The 14,738-nt window shown below is 41.3% G+C and overlaps 4 protein-coding genes and 1 long non-coding RNA gene across 6 annotated transcripts; 3 read left to right on the forward strand and 2 right to left on the reverse strand.

The window, feature by feature from the left end:
* The first annotated feature begins 28 nt into the window (after positions 1-28).
* LOC130687014 (protein asteroid homolog 1-like) lies at positions 29-2,532 on the forward strand. The gene is made up of 6 exons (XM_057510174.2): positions 29-218; positions 284-530; positions 583-858; positions 921-1,119; positions 1,178-1,292; positions 1,351-2,532. Exons 1-6 carry the CDS (start codon positions 125-127, stop codon positions 2,469-2,471), a joined length of 2,052 nt encoding a protein of 683 aa, XP_057366157.1. The 5' UTR covers positions 29-124; the 3' UTR covers positions 2,472-2,532.
* On the forward strand, positions 2,508-4,617 carry LOC130687019 (phosphatidylinositol transfer protein alpha isoform-like). Its single transcript, XM_057510179.1, has 9 exons — positions 2,508-2,704; positions 2,866-2,896; positions 2,956-3,116; positions 3,504-3,603; positions 3,670-3,747; positions 3,804-3,968; positions 4,079-4,197; positions 4,273-4,363; positions 4,440-4,617. Exons 1-9 carry the CDS (start codon positions 2,508-2,510, stop codon positions 4,479-4,481), a joined length of 984 nt encoding a protein of 327 aa, XP_057366162.1. The 3' UTR covers positions 4,482-4,617.
* A 141-nt stretch (positions 4,618-4,758) lies between these two features.
* LOC130687022 (uncharacterized) lies at positions 4,759-5,888 on the reverse strand. The gene is made up of 4 exons (XR_009000010.2): positions 5,759-5,888; positions 5,188-5,696; positions 4,920-5,120; positions 4,759-4,807 (listed from the first exon to the last, which is right to left on the reverse strand). It is a non-coding gene; the product is annotated as an uncharacterized LOC130687022 (long non-coding RNA).
* A 782-nt stretch (positions 5,889-6,670) lies between these two features.
* Positions 6,671-9,119, forward strand: LOC130687016 (short-chain dehydrogenase/reductase family 9C member 7-like). Its single transcript, XM_057510177.2, has 13 exons — positions 6,671-6,801; positions 6,867-7,016; positions 7,090-7,203; positions 7,268-7,416; positions 7,511-7,723; positions 7,797-7,876; positions 7,946-8,048; positions 8,116-8,248; positions 8,319-8,430; positions 8,488-8,586; positions 8,659-8,747; positions 8,811-8,839; positions 8,910-9,119. The coding sequence occupies exons 3-13, from the start codon at positions 7,118-7,120 to the stop codon at positions 9,077-9,079; spliced, it is 1,263 nt and encodes a 420-aa protein (XP_057366160.1). The 5' UTR covers positions 6,671-6,801; positions 6,867-7,016; positions 7,090-7,117; the 3' UTR covers positions 9,080-9,119.
* A 69-nt stretch (positions 9,120-9,188) lies between these two features.
* LOC130687012 (protein fem-1 homolog A-like) lies at positions 9,189-14,692 on the reverse strand. Of its 2 annotated transcripts, none has more exons than XM_057510173.2 (7): positions 14,237-14,692; positions 12,119-12,278; positions 11,856-12,056; positions 11,367-11,775; positions 11,119-11,282; positions 10,331-11,049; positions 9,189-10,264 (listed from the first exon to the last, which is right to left on the reverse strand). In XM_057510173.2, the coding sequence occupies exons 1-7, from the start codon at positions 14,297-14,299 to the stop codon at positions 9,986-9,988; spliced, it is 1,995 nt and encodes a 664-aa protein (XP_057366156.1). In that variant the 5' UTR covers positions 14,300-14,692; the 3' UTR covers positions 9,189-9,985. The 2 variants fall into 2 exon arrangements, with proteins under 2 accessions (XP_057366156.1, XP_057366155.1); XM_057510172.2 differs by lacking the exon at positions 14,237-14,692 and adding an exon at positions 12,903-13,457.
* Positions 14,693-14,738: the final 46 nt, after the last annotated feature.

Here is a 14,738-nt window from a genome sequence, read left to right on the forward strand (position 1 = left end):
GACAAAAAAGTCCACGTGAATAATTTTCTGATTGACATGTTTTTGGCGCATTTTTGTTTTTGTTAAGTTAAAAGTTCTAAATGTCGGCTTAAAGACGCTTCTCCGTTAGTTGGCTACTTCAAAAATGGGTATAAAAGGTCTGTCATCATATATTCAGGCGAGATCAGAGAAGTGTCTTGAAGATTTCAAGCTTCATAACTCTAAAATAGTCATTGATGGTAAAGAATTGAAACTAATGATTCAGCTCATATTTTATTTCAATTTGGAAATTTATTACATGTAGGGAGCAACCTACTACATTTTTTATACCTCGCCTGTCCAAAACAGAACGCATGCTTTGGGGGTGACTATAATATTTTTTGTGATTATGTTCGAGAAATATTTAGGCTGCTGAAGAAATGCAATATAAATGCAATAGTTGTCTTTGATGGTGGGATGGATGTGGGGGACAGGAAACAGAAAACCAGGCTACTTCGAGCAAAACAAAAGATAGTTGCTTCTATCAAAGTTAAGCCCAGCAATCAGCACAGGCATGCTACCACATTTTCCGAATAATACAGCAAATAAGATATTTTTTTGTAGGATGTCTGTGCTTCCTTTACTACTCAAAATTGCATTTCTGACTGTGCTAAAGGAGTTCAATGTTGAAATTGTCCAGTGTCAGTATGAAGCTGATGGTGATATTGCCTCCCTAGCTCGTGGTTTGAAGTGTCCAGTTGTTAGTAATGATTCAGATTTTTATGTTATGGATGTGGTTGTCATTCCTTTATCCCTAATGGAACTCACTGGCGCAGTGAAATGCGATGATGGATTTGCCATACAATGTAAAATATTTTACATGGCTAACTTCCTGAAATTGTAAGAAAGTTTTATTCCTAATAACTACTGTCCATATCACATAAATTATCCCATAAATGTAGCATAGGTCACGAAGATGCCTCCATTTTTCCGCTAATGGGTACTCTTCTAGGAAACGATTATGCTGACAAAAGACTCTTCGAAAATATTTTCTCCCAAATTCACTTGCCTAAAAGTAAATCTATGAACGACCAACACAGAAAACTTCAAGGAGTTTTGGAATGGTTGAAGGGCCAGACTGTGGAAGAAGCTATTGATCGAGTATTTTTACACTTAAACTTCGATTTTCAAATTTCTTTACTTCCTTCACTTGTTCTAGATTCTTATGTTCGTCAAGAAGATTCACCATATTGAAGTGGAAGTAGCTATTCGTACCAGTCTAAACGCGTACGAGGATGAAAACAACGGACAGATGAATTCCGTCATCGACCTTAGTATTACATTTTTGAATTGCATAGTTTATAGATTACGATAACTGTACTTATATTTTAGGGGGAAAAGTAGTTACAAGCTTAATGCAGGAAGGCTTACCGGAATGGTTCTGTAACCTGTATGCAGATGCAGACATTCCACCCTGGGTCCTGGAAGTGATGCTGTCCCACAAAATGCCATATCAGTCTCAAGTGGAAGCAGTGGGTTCTAGCAACAGTTTCTGCTGCTGCTCCGACCTTTTGAAAGCGATCGCTTTGATTTTTTGGGACTCACAAATCGATTGCCAACTCAGGACATTATGGAGAAAGAATTCAGAATTAGTATTCAAAAACCTCACAATATCACGCTTGGACTTCTTGGTAACCTTGCCTGGACTGTCTTCTGTTGGAGCCATGACATTACAAGAGAGGCAGGAACTGCTTTTCGATACCATTCTCGAAAAAAACATTGGCCGCGTACTGGAGTTGCCAACCAAATGGCAACTGGTTTTCGCCACAGTTATCCATTGGATAAGGCATTCGCATTGTCGCGTTCGGAGCTACCATGTTGACGGACTAGTTGTCGGCCTTATTTACCTGTCCATGGTTGAGCCACGCATCGGTCGTGTTCGCAGCCTAAAGCGTCTAGAGAACAACTCGAATAAAGCAAAGGATGATTCTTCGGTTGACTACGTAAACATGGCCAAAAACACCTTTAAACTCCAAGAAATTGCAGCGAGAATGCTATCACATGACATCAACTTTGACCGTGACATCGTGCACGTCTTAGCTGAATTTCAGGCAACGTTTTATTTCGTCCACACGCTTAATCGAGTTCTCGACAGCGGTCTGCCTTGTGCATCTCCATCGGATTTTTACTGGGGGACATTTATTTACAACGCTGTGTGCCTATTCAAAGGTTACGATAGGTTAAGTTTGGCGGAGAAATTATTTAGCGGAACAACGTCTGTATTGTTCAAGACCTTCCAGCAGTACACTGAAATTGTCTACGAGTTAGCCCCTTCAAATCTCATGAACTGGGTACCGCACGGTCCAAATAAGCCGAAAAAGCGAACAAAGAAACCTAAAGAAAAGCCAACGACAACAGAACAGACGTCATCGTCATCTGAAGAAGATAGTACCGTGAATGATAATGATGTTGAGTTGGTTGGAAATCGCTTCAAATTGCTCACGTTTACTTAGAAAATGGCACAATTCTTGAAAGTGTCCTAAAACCCGATGCAATACAAATATTTAAAAAGGGGCGGGTACTCGTTTGGATTCGTTTCCATATGCCTGTGTCATGTTCTGATAACGGACATGATAAGGTTACCTGGTTTACTAATATCCTGTCGCACACACCGACATTTGACCATCTTTCGTCACACACTCGTTCAAGTCTGCCACAGAGAACCAATCATGCTGATTAAAGAATTGTAAGTGCTCTCTTAATTGTTCTTTCGCACTTGTTTCTTTTATTACGTTTGACGTTTGTCTACAACTGATTGTGCAATTTTTGGGTCTATAAACAATGTTAGCAATTCAAGCGTTTTTTCATCATCATTTTGTTTTAACATGTACAATCATTTTTGAAAAGCCGGATTCCAATGCCGCTTTCTGTCGACGAGGTAAGTCGACTAGTTTGCTAATAGTGTATCGTTAAAAAAATGATCTCTTTTTTTTATAGTATCAGTATGGTCAGCTGTATGCGTTCTCTGTGGAAAGCTTGAACAATACTGGTGGCGGAGAAGGAATCGAAGTCATTCGATCTGAACCGTTCAAGGATGTTCCCATGAATAACGCAAGTCACAGCGGCCAGTACACATACAAAATTTATCACATGGGCAGGTAAGAGTCGCTTTTGGGATCGTAGTAATGGCATAGTCAATTGAGCCGACCTTTCAAAAGAATGATTTGATTGAAAGGGAATGTTTCCAAACTGAGGCTGTTTCAATGTGTCCCTTTAATTTTACAATTTTCCGACATTACGCAAGATAAGGCGATGCACTGGCTTGTCACCGTTTATCTTACAGCATAAACTGGATTCATAAATCAATCAAGTAGCCATTAGCTCAAAAGAATTGTATGACATTATCAGGGTTCCCAGATTCGTATGGTTGCATAATCTCAAAACGGGATAAGTTATCAGTTTTTCTTACTTTTATTTAGAAGTTATGCACTATTTTATCCTATTTCCAATCGCTTTTAAATATCGTAAACATTTTTTTTCGACAGCAAAGCCCCAGGTTTCGTCAAAGCATTTATGCCAAAAGGATGCCTGGAATTTCACGAAGAGTCCTGGAACGCATATCCGTATTCTAAAACTGTTATTACGGTAATGAGAATTTCTTACGTTTTCGTTTCTAAAGGGACTAACATGTTTTCTTGACTAAATGAATAGAATCCCAAGTTTATGAAGGAGAATTTCCAAGTGACAATCGAATCAGTTCATCACGCCGGCGGACCCAACGTTGAAAATGTAAAAAAATGTTCTTGCCATTCTCGACGATTTAATAAGTTTGGACTTTTCTACAGATCTTAAATTTGTCTGAAGAAGCGTTGAAGATGAGAGAAGTCGTACACATTGACATCGCCAACGATAGGATATCTTCGAAAGACTACAAGGCCGAGTTAGATCCGACAATCTACCGTTCAAAAAAGACCGGACGGGGACCGTTAGAAGGAACGTGGCAAAAATCAGTATGAGATAACATGAGTAACAAAAAAATAACCGAGGATTACTGTCGAGATAAAAACATCATTTTTCTAACACTATTTACTTTTTTCCTTCGGCCTATTGACGGAAGCAGAAACCGTTAATGACATGTTATAAACTAGTGACGGTTGAATTCAAATGGTTCGGACTTCAGGGACGGGTGGAAAACCACATTATGAACACTGAGCAAAGAATCTTTACCCTCTTTCATCGGTAAGGACAATTTGTTATAAAAAGTTTATCTATTTACGATGTGATATCGAATGATCGTATCTTTTGTTCCAACAGCCAAATCTTTTGTTTGTTGGACGATTGGTGTCAAATGACCATGGAAGACATTCGCAAATTTGAAGACCAAGTAAAAAAGGAACTCGATAAAGTACGTTGTCGATAACGTATTCAGAAATTCGTGAAGACGAACAATCCTAACTTATCAAATATTCTGGGTTTTTTAGCAATTGAAACAAGGAGAACCTCGTGGAATGACAGCGGAATGAGAGGAAAATACGAAAGAACTCCTACCTTTATTATTATTTCCAGTGTAGTCTGAAGTATGCTGCCTCACCTCTGTATTGTCTTCTTCCTTTTCAGTGACGTACTTTAGCACTTTGCTGTTTTATTGTGTTAGTATGATGCCGCACATGTTGTGTTCGCGTCTCCTTTTTCAATGACGTACTTGAGCGTTGCAGTTTTATGGTGACCTGTGGTCGATACATATGGAAAATCGAATGAAGAAATTCATTGAATGATTGAAAGCTTTGACAAGAGGACTCACCGTAACTAAATGTGACGTTTGCTGCTAACACCTTCTCTAGCGTATATGCTGATGTAAAAAGAAGAAAAAAAAACATAAATTGCTATCATAGAAGCATATTAATGAACTCGCTTCGGCAAGTTTTCGCACGCAAATATTTAGTGTCTATAAATATCCTTACCTTATGCCATCGATCATATGTCACTTGCCTGCTACAGCAGTCTTATGTACCTTACCAAACTACGTAATACGCATTTCGCCGCACAGCTTTGTAGGTATCAGTTGGACGGTCATTTGATTGAAATTTATTCAAAGGAAAATGGTCGTAATGCGATCGTGCTGCTGTTGCAGTCCGCGTACAGGTAGTTTGTTAATCGCCACCCTATACATGGTAAACAAAGATTTCATTTTAGATGATGGTATACGTTTAACTTATTCATTTTATTTACTAGCTTTTCACTGGGTTTGTTTTGCTTGGGCTGAGTTTTCTACTGGCTTACTTCAATAAAAATTTTATACCGTTATTGGATTCCATCGTACGTGACGGGCCCGCCAACGACCTGTCAACCTCAAATATTACGAGTGAAACGCCGGGTGCGACGGGTAAAAACTATTAACCCAATAAATGCACGTACCATGTAATAAACTGTGTTCCATTGTTGGTTTTGCAGCCATGCGTAACGTGATAATTGCGAGTATTGTACTCAATTCACTCTATTTTTTACTGTGTCTGCTCCTGTTCATTGGCGCGGTGAAGGTCAGTATTGTCCATTCATGTGTTACGTTTTGGTTGCAGATTCAAACTTTCCAATCGTTTTCGCACGTAGGAATCTTGGCGTATGCTCATGTTGTGGACAGTTGGCGAAGTTGTCAGACAGGCCCTGTTTTTCGCAGCATTCGTTTTCTTAGTCTGGTGTTTCTCAATCCTCGTCAGCAAGAAGCAAATGGATTGTAATACCTAGCGAAATGATGTTACCCATTAGCACAAAATTTGATATAATTTTCTTTTACAGACGGTACTTCAATACTCATTTGCATCTTCATGCTTATCGTGATAGGTAAATTTGCCTTACGATGATAAAAACGGTCTTGCTTTCTTTGTTTTGTTTATTTCATCGATTTTTACTTCCTGTGCAGCTTTGGCTTTTTATTTTTGGCTTGGTGTTATCGCCGCGACGCAAGGATATCGTGAGCGAGAGCGGCACATTTCGCCCAAGGAAATGAAGCTAGCATATCCGCATAGCGACATATGAATCTGATAAACAATTATCTTGTGTCATTGAGATTTTTTTTCATAGGTTTTTCTTCTTTTCTCAAGACTAAATCTCGGTTTTTGAGAAGCAGATCTGAAGGTTTAAAAATATTAAAAGAAATTCCATAGTCAGCGTCGGAAACCATGAATTTGATTTAATTATTATTTGTTTTACCTTAGCATTCCTCAAATATATGTTGTTGCCATCCTTGTATGATATGTTAGAATGAAAAATTGATGTTGTCTCAGGTTATTTGGTTCATTTTTACTACCTTAAAGCACATTGGACAAAGTTCATATTACGGAATCTGTGCTGTAATTCATTTTAGTTAATCGGATATTTACTGACCTTGTTGAAGAAAAACGGCTTTCACATGTTAGAAGGGTATTATGATTGTCTTTTAAGGGAGTGGTCTCAAAGGTTGCGGTTACATAACTGTGAAGGCTGAAAAACTACTTAATTTTTTTTTTTTTTGTGGTTAATGGCAAGTGGAAAATAAAAAAAATCACAGGCTGAGATTACGTATCTTATACTTGTAGTTACTCCGGACGTTTCCGCCTACCACACGGACTTTAACCCATGTTCTCTCAGCCAAGAAAAATTTCTTCAAATACATTTTATGGTTCCTTTAGTCATTTGCAGTCCTCGTGTTGTTATGTTTTGTGTCTAAACGGCGATAAAAAGAAAATAACAGAGAGATAACAGTCAGCATATTTATAACTCTACATAATCAGGCGCCAAAAGTTTTTCTCGCCATTAATACTTTCAGTATAGTTGTGGCTTTTGGCGTACGACATTTTGCACGAAACAGTAAGAAAAATAGTTTAAAATATTCTACATTATTATTTCTAGTTGCCCTTTGGCATGTTCAAAAGATTTTAAAATCCATGCAGACAGCGCCATCATCTCTGTTGAAGGTCTCATTTGTTTGTTTACAACTATTTTTTTCTTTGGTGGATGTGAATTTTCATTGCACACAATAAGCCAAAAAAAGGCCTTCGGCAGTACGTGCTTTCCGGTAATAGGTAACACTCGTCAGCATGAATCAACAATTTCTGTTACCAGTTCTAGGTATTTGTTAAAACTTCGTAATCGTAGACGAACTGTGGCCCCCAAAGGTTCAAAAATGGTGGATACGTTCCTGCTTCAAACCTTATCCAAGAGAAGAAACGTCGTAATGAGTTTAATTGGAGCTGCATTCTGTGCTGCTATGTAAACATTCATTCACTATTCACATGTTTTTCGTACTTGTAACTAGTTATGTTCTCCCTTGCAGGTACGAGTTCATTAGCATAAAGATATTGGGCATTTTTGGCATCTTATATGTTGCTTTCCATCTCAGTGATTTAATGACAAAATTGATTTACTACAATCTACCCAGACGATTGATTGACAACACCAATGACAAAGCTGTAGTGATCACAGGTATGTAATCTAACACATTATGGCTCTATCAGCAACATGCTTGTTTACGGCCCCAATTTCAAAACTTACTTATCTGTGAAATGGCTTGACTCAGGTTGTGACTCTGGATTTGGTAATGCACTTGCAATCAAATTAGATGGTATTGGGTTCAAAGTTTACGCGGGTTGTCTCGACGTGCGCGGGGAAGGCGCCCAAGAACTCAAGGCAAAGTGTTCTAGTCGGCTGCACCTGATCCCGCTAGATGTCACAAAAAATGATCAGGTTTTTGCCGCCACTCACCTGGTTGCTTCCACCTTAGAAGACAGAAGTAAGTCGTAACATTAAAACGTGTGAAGTGATCGAGTTAGTTTAATCACTGAAATTACTTGTTTGCTCATCAGAATTATGGGCCGTGGTGAACAATGCCGGTGTTGCCTGTTCGTCTGAGATAGAGTGGTGTCCCATCAACATCTTCGAAAAAGTACACGACCCAAAACAAAAATCAGTCGAAGAAAATCATGAATTAATATAATTGTAAACATAATGAAAGATGCTGGAAGTTAACACAGTAGGAACAGTTCGTGTAACGAAAGCTTTTCTACCATTGCTGAGAGAATCTCAGGGTCGAATTGTGTGTGTTGCTTCCATGGCTGGTAATAAATATTTAATTTAGTATTTTCTACAATATTAAAGAAAATACCATTTGTTTGTTGAAAATAGGTCGAGTTACCGTTCCAGGATTCACGCCGTACTCCATGTCAAAGTTCGCCGTTGTAGCATTCGCTGATGGACTGCGTCGTGAAATGCAGAAATGGGGCATCAGTGTTCATTGTATAGAGCCAAGTCTCTACAAGTAAAACTAGCCAAGTTTAAATGCATTATTAAAGATTCTTATTCTTTCCTTTATGTTTTATGTAATTCAGAACCAACATCTCTGTGCTGGAGCCACTGTACAACAGTTTAAAGAATTATTGGGATCAGTGTTCAGACGACGTTCAGTCGTCATACGGGAAAGAATATTATGAACATTTTAAGGTACATGATCAAAAAAGGAAAGCAGTGTACGCATTGGCGTAAACATTGAGTTTTTAGGAATCCCTAAGTCTCCATATGAGCCGAGCCAAACCTGAAAGAAAGATAACTGAAGTTGTGGACGACATGGTCGACGCAGTCGCTGGGACAGAGCCATTGGTATTATACATCAAGGAATCCCTTAGCATTTTAATTTTCAAAAATTCGCAAATATTTTTTTTCTATTGGTAGCTGAGATACGTGCCAGCCATGGACGTACAGTTTCGTTCTCGTCTTTTGATTTCCATGCCGACTGAAATGCAAGATCACGTCCTTAATCAGTATGTACAAATTTTCAAAAATCAAACGTCACAGTAGCTAAACTTTTATGTATTTCGCAACAGGTATTCTCCAAAAATTCCTCCTGCAGCAGGTATTTGAAAAAAATCTCTCGATAAAACACGAAAAAAATTTAAATTTTGTTATTGCCCTTTCTTTTACAGTGGTCGCTAAAAGGAATATACTTCCCCCTCTAAAGAGCCCGTATGGAGGGCAGAAAAGGCCACCTCTCCAACGTCACATGTCAATGCCGATGAGGGAAAAGAACCTACCTGAAACCTTGCAAGAACAGGAAGAGAATGCTGAACCCGCCACAGCCTTTAATTTTTCTTAAATCTTTTCAAGAGAAAAAGAATTACAACATTTCACACCTAGCGATGTTGTTTTTTTTTTCAAAAACATTTAACAAAAATTCATGATAATCCAACTTATTATCTCAGAAATTCCAATGTAATATGCAGTGTATTGCTAGAAAAAAAACTAATGTACAACGACAGGGTACAGGTCCTGCAGCAAAAGCAGACAAATGTACAAATCACATCCCAAATCCTTTTGTTGTGACTCGGAGCAGAAAGGGGGGGGGGGTAGCGAGACGCAGGGAAGCATCGGGGACCTTTGACAACGAGAACGTCAAAATGTTTCATTTTAAATGATCTCTCGTTAACCTATGAATGATGGAAGTATCAAACGGCGCAAAAAAATTATATTCATTTCCTTCCCAAAAAGGCAACCAAAGGTATTCGTAACCCCTTAGCAACTATGAAGATAATTCAACTTGCAGAAAGATCAGAATCTCTTATTCTTTTTCTTTTTTTCTTCCCGTATATACCGTATAGCATTAAATTAAACCTTCCCCCTTTGCAAGAAAAAAAAAATTCCGCACGCAAGGGCGCACGCACGAAACGAGATAACGAAAGAGTTATTCGACAGGGCGTACACAAATCGACAAAAAAAAAATCAACAGAAACAAAAAAAAAAACCTACTCCAACTGCCGTTGCATCGTTTCAAGCCGCCAGTAAGGCGCTAGAAACGTCGAGGTAAAGAAAAAAAATCTAAACTGAATAACAACCGGGAGAAATAGTCGAGGGGAGGGGGGGTATAGATCCCAAACGGAAGCCAACCAAAAAATGAAACAAAAGAGGGAAGGCCCTAAATGTTAGTGTCTTACACCTGCGGGAAGAAAATGAAAAATAACAGATGTTACCAACGTAAGCTGTTGCTGCTGGGTTAAAGACGGGATCAATGTTTGAGAACGAAAGATTGAAGCGTCTGCGGTACCAATCCTTTAAAAGGCAATCGCTGTTGACGGATGACTCGGGCACACAGACACTTGAGCGTTGTAAATTGAAGCGTGTTGACAACCTCATGGATCGGCTGGACTTTCTGCATCAGTTGGGCGAACGATTGGCCTTTCAAATTGACTTGATCGAGATGACATCCGCGTTGAAGAACCAAACTAACAGCCGATGACGGACACGGCCGGGTCTGAGCCAAGATGTGCAATGCTGTGTTGCCGTCCTGCACGACCAAAACAAATGAATTGAAGTGATGAATTCAATAAAAAAATCTAATAGAAATAATTACGTGATCGATGGATTCCGGATCGGCTCCGACATCCAGCAAAAGTCGGATGACGTCGGTGGAAGGGAAACTGCAGATGGGATAGCGGCTGAGTGTGGTGCTATCTCGCGTACAGGCCAGATGGAGCAACGTGTATCCGTTGCGACTGCGGGCATTGAGCCGGACCAGATCGTAAAGTGACTTTCTCAGCGCGTGATCCTGTGAGCTGTTCAACTGCGGCTGGATCTTGGCCAATAGGAAGATGAGGTGGACAATAATCCCAAGGGTTCGATGGTAGTACGTCAGGTCCCGTTCGCCAGCCGCCACTTTAGACAGCTGTAACGCGCCAGCACGAATTTCACGGACTGCCCGACTCAAGACGGCCATGACGTCTGAAAACGACAGGGGTGGAATGTTTGGCGGACTCCTCTGCGGCGCCATCAGACCCACTGCCGGCGGTTGTGGTTGTTGCTGCTGCTGCGCATCAGGCTGCCGGTTGCTCTGCACGGCTGGCCCGTTATTGTTGTTGCGCGTTTCGGCATCACGTTCGGCCATCATGAAACTGAAAAGCTCAGCAAATGAAAGAAGCGAGCTATTGGTCATGGGGCTGAGCGGTTCCAACATCGACTGTTGCATCTCAAGGGCATACATCCACAATCGAATGCATCGGTTGAAATTGCCCGTGTCCGCATACACCGCCCCGCGATATCGGATGTAGTATGACGTCTCCGGATGAGCTGCGCCTGTTTTGATATATTTAAATGCTTCAAGCTCTTATTCACGAGCTATGAACATAGGAATGAGCTGCATACCTAAAATCCTTTCGCGAACCAACAAGGCTTGCATCCGCATGCCATCTGGATCGGAGACGGCCTCCTCGAGTTGTTCGACGGTCGTCGCTTCTAGCGTGTTCTCAAAGGCGGCGATTGGCGACTGACCTTGCGGTTTCGGCAACGAACACACGCCGCTCTCGTATCTGATACGGAAATGGATTGGGTTTTGAAAAATGCCGCCGTTAACGACCAGAATCTACTGCTAAGACGAGTGATGTTGTTTTTACCTGATCTGCATGGCTTGTTTCCAGTATTCGAGGGCGCCGAGCATGTCGCGTTTGCGGTCCACGAATGTGGCGCCCAAAAGTTCCAGTGCGTCGATCTTCTCCTTGCGACTGACAGTATCCAAATTGTGGACGATGTATTCAACAATGTGCGTGTGGCCCGAAACGGCCGCCGCCAACAAAGGCGTCATGCCGTAAGAGTCGACAACCATCTTGGCGCCGCTGGTCAGCAAAAGTTGAAGGATCTCCAACGAGCCCGATTCGGCGCAATCGTGCAGAGCCGTATTACCCTTGACGCTTTTGCGGTTGACATCGGCACCCAATTCGATTAGATAGCGGGCTATCTTCAGGTGGCCCTTGTAGCAAGCAATCATCAAGCAAGTGTGACCGTGTCGGTTGGCTACCTCCATGTCTAATCACGCATGAATGAAGCCAGCCCCCGATTATTTTCACGCGAGTAATTTCTCAATCATTGATTTTTTTCACACTTACCGGCACCGTGATCAATCAGGTATTTTACGATTTCAAAGTGACCGTCGAAACAGGCGGCACGTAACGGCGTTGAATTGGTTTTCGTGGTACAATTCACCGACGCCCCTGCTCGCACCAGGAAGCGCACAATGTGCACGTGACCAGCCGCCGCAGCCACCCACAACGGCGGGGCTCCTTCAATCGTTTCGCCATCAAAAGTCACTAGAGAACCGACATTTCATTTCCTTGTTATTTCAAAACTTGATTATGCGTTTTTGTTTTACCTGAGCCAGCCTGTTCGATATCGGCGCCACATCGTTCGACAAGGTATTCGACTACGTCCAAATGGCCATTCCGACAGGCCATGAGCATGGGCGTAGCGCCATTAGTCACTGCCGAAACAAGAAGGGCCACTTCGTTTCGTGCACGATGATCAAGGAAATCCTGCCAAAAAGATAGAACGCAAAAAAAATGTGAATAATCGCGAATAGAGACATGAATATGAGGACAGAAATGGCCAAGGTAAAACGAAAACGGGCAAGAAATTGATCGATAACAGCCATCAAGAGAAAATTATGTGCACACGTATGTCGTGGAACAATAGCGAACAGCCTTGGCAAATCCAAATGTGGGATGTAGAAAGTCGTGCAACAACGACAAGAGCCTTCAGGAGTCATTTAATCAGATTATGCGTCACTGTAAAAACGCCGAATCGCACACACAACCGGATTTTTTTTGAAAATGGTTTCATCCAAAAACGAAAAAAAAAAAAATGCAAGATTTCGATCGGATACCCATTTTTGGTCACGCGTGAAATCGATGTGAGTATAAAACATTAGCGAATTTTCAAAAAAAAAAACAACTGAATTTAACAGAAATTGGACTGAAACGAAGGACGGTCGCGAAGAAAACACAGGATTAGAAAACTCGGTCATGCTATCAAGGCCGTGAAATGACGCGCGGGAAATTTCGGCCAACGGTGCGGCTACATTTAAATGTCGTGGTCCAAATGAGACGATCTCGTGTCCGGTTTCGATAATAAAAAACAAAACAATTTTGACATCTTACCACACCGTCTAAATGATGCCTATCGGCAAATCCAGCAACCGGAGCCACAGGATGTGGATTCCTAGCTTGAACCAATTCTTCTTCAGCCATTTCGAGCCTCCGTTCCTCCTGTTCAACGTCTTCCTCGTGTTCGCCAAACGGATCGGCTACCACCGCAGCCGCTCTCACTAATCGCATGCCAGCTGGAGGCTGCTGCTGCTGCTGTCGGAATCCTCTTTCAGGGAAGCTCAACTTTCGTTCACTGTCAAGTGATCGGCTCGACACCAATCGCTCGGTATGCAATCTCGGTTGCTCCTCTGGTGCCACTGTGTTAATGCTCATAAACTCCGACTCTTCCACTTGTACATTAAAGCCACCTTCCGCCATGATGTGCAAACGGAAACCTGTTCTATATTTTCGTGTGTGTGTTTTTTACTACGCAACAATCACGGATACTTGCAACACAACGGGGTGCTAATTCACGACCCACAAAAAAATGTAACCATTCGGTTTTTTTTTTTTTACAACTATTTGATTTTTCGATGTAGGCGAGTGAGTTGCCACCTAACGACTGAGCTGCCCGATCTAGATACAAGAGCCTTTTTCTTTCACTCGCGAGGAAGTGAAGGCCCCCTGCGAAGGTTACGTATCCCAGCGAAATGGATTTCTTTGCCGAAAAGGGTTTATTGGTAGAAAAAAAAAAAAAACAGGCACTTGGTAACAGCGCGGTTGAAGTGGTGGTAGTAGTAGTAGTAGTAGAAAAAGAAACAAAAGACAACGTGTCTTGCCAAAAAGCAGAGATAATACAGAAATCTTCCGGAGTAATTGACCTTGAAGGCCTTCCGCCATTCAGCAATTTCGGTGGATTGCTGATGGTGCTGGCTATGGTGTCTACACCAAGGCTCGAAAATGAAATATTTACGACGTGCCAAAAATAATGCTACGCTGTTTTCTTCTGGTACGTTAATTGTAGAAGATCATAGGGATCGCACATTGTAATATTTTCCAAGGACGCAAATTATAAAACGACCTCGTTAGTTTCCCCAACAGCATTATGAGCTGTTGGCTGAGAAATGGGGGATACAATGTTTTGCCTCCAAAAAATCCTATCATTGTGGTGGAAATTTTATTGACTTATTAAATAAATCTCGAGGCAAAATGTCGAGAACGATTCGATGGTCACGTCGGATTATGGAAATGGTAAAAGACAAATGATTAACTAATGCACACAATGATGAGTTTCTAGTTATGTGAATCGATGGCTATCGAGGGCTCAAAAAATACACGGAATTCCGAGAAGAAACACGAGAAACTAATCAATTTGTTTTTTGTTTTTTTTTAATGTGTCACATTACCTTTAAGCGTCGAAGTTTACCATCACGAGCAGCATTGAATACCACGCTGTGATATTCCATCATGAGGCTATTACTAATCAGCTCTTTGTTTCGCTTTTAATGTTGTTGTTGGCGAAATTCTACGCCATATTTTCTAGCTCGGCGATCTTCTTTTGTTTCACAATGCAGTCGGTCGCCATGGATCGTCGTCGTTCGAGTTTCCTTGGTTGGGGGATACGAGTTCAAAGTCACCACATATGGGCATTGACGTCGTTGTTTCCAGACACTACGCCATGTAAAACGGGCTAGGATGTTCACTTGCACAATATTTCACCTTCACTTTTTCGGTTTGACGAATCCAAGCAGAGAAAACCTAGTCAACAATTGGGTTGGTGATGATCTCGAGAGCTCATCCACGAGAATCGTATGACCCTGTACACAATGCAACAAGAAAAACTTTCTGCTGACGATACGGAGAATTTCGGAACACCGACAGTCCAGTTCCCGAATCGCTTCCTAGGTG

Source organism: Daphnia carinata, chromosome 2 (genome assembly GCF_022539665.2).
Source record: "Daphnia carinata strain CSIRO-1 chromosome 2, CSIRO_AGI_Dcar_HiC_V3, whole genome shotgun sequence".
In the NCBI taxonomy this organism is placed as follows: domain Eukaryota; kingdom Metazoa; phylum Arthropoda; class Branchiopoda; order Diplostraca; family Daphniidae; genus Daphnia; species Daphnia carinata.

Excerpts from the sequence above, each read along its gene's own strand:
- LOC130687016 (XM_057510177.2), top strand. The coding sequence starts at position 7,118 with ATGGTGGATACGTTCCTGCTTCAAACCTTATCCAAGAGAAGAAACGTC. Across the intron at positions 8,249-8,318 it reads ATAGAGCCAAGTCTCTACAA|AACCAACATCTCTGTGCTGG; the intron begins GTAAAACTAGCC and ends TATGTAATTCAG. Across the intron at positions 8,748-8,810 it reads CAAGATCACGTCCTTAATCA|GTATTCTCCAAAAATTCCTC; the intron begins GTATGTACAAAT and ends ATTTCGCAACAG.
- LOC130687019 (XM_057510179.1), top strand. The coding sequence starts at position 2,508 with ATGCAATACAAATATTTAAAAAGGGGCGGGTACTCGTTTGGATTCGTT. Across the intron at positions 3,604-3,669 it reads ATTCTAAAACTGTTATTACG|AATCCCAAGTTTATGAAGGA; the intron begins GTAATGAGAATT and ends CTAAATGAATAG. Across the intron at positions 4,364-4,439 it reads TAAAAAAGGAACTCGATAAA|CAATTGAAACAAGGAGAACC; the intron begins GTACGTTGTCGA and ends TGGGTTTTTTAG.
- LOC130687012 (XM_057510172.2), bottom strand. The coding sequence starts at position 13,268 with ATGGCGGAAGGTGGCTTTAATGTACAAGTGGAAGAGTCGGAGTTTATG. Across the intron at positions 11,776-11,855 it reads CCTGATTGATCACGGTGCCG|ACATGGAGGTAGCCAACCGA; the intron begins GTAAGTGTGAAA and ends ATGCGTGATTAG. Across the intron at positions 11,050-11,118 it reads GGTTCGCGAAAGGATTTTAG|GCGCAGCTCATCCGGAGACG; the intron begins GTATGCAGCTCA and ends ATATCAAAACAG.
- LOC130687014 (XM_057510174.2), top strand. The coding sequence starts at position 125 with ATGGGTATAAAAGGTCTGTCATCATATATTCAGGCGAGATCAGAGAAG. Across the intron at positions 531-582 it reads AAGCCCAGCAATCAGCACAG|GATGTCTGTGCTTCCTTTAC; the intron begins GCATGCTACCAC and ends ATTTTTTTGTAG. Across the intron at positions 1,293-1,350 it reads GAATTCCGTCATCGACCTTA|GGGGAAAAGTAGTTACAAGC; the intron begins GTATTACATTTT and ends CTTATATTTTAG.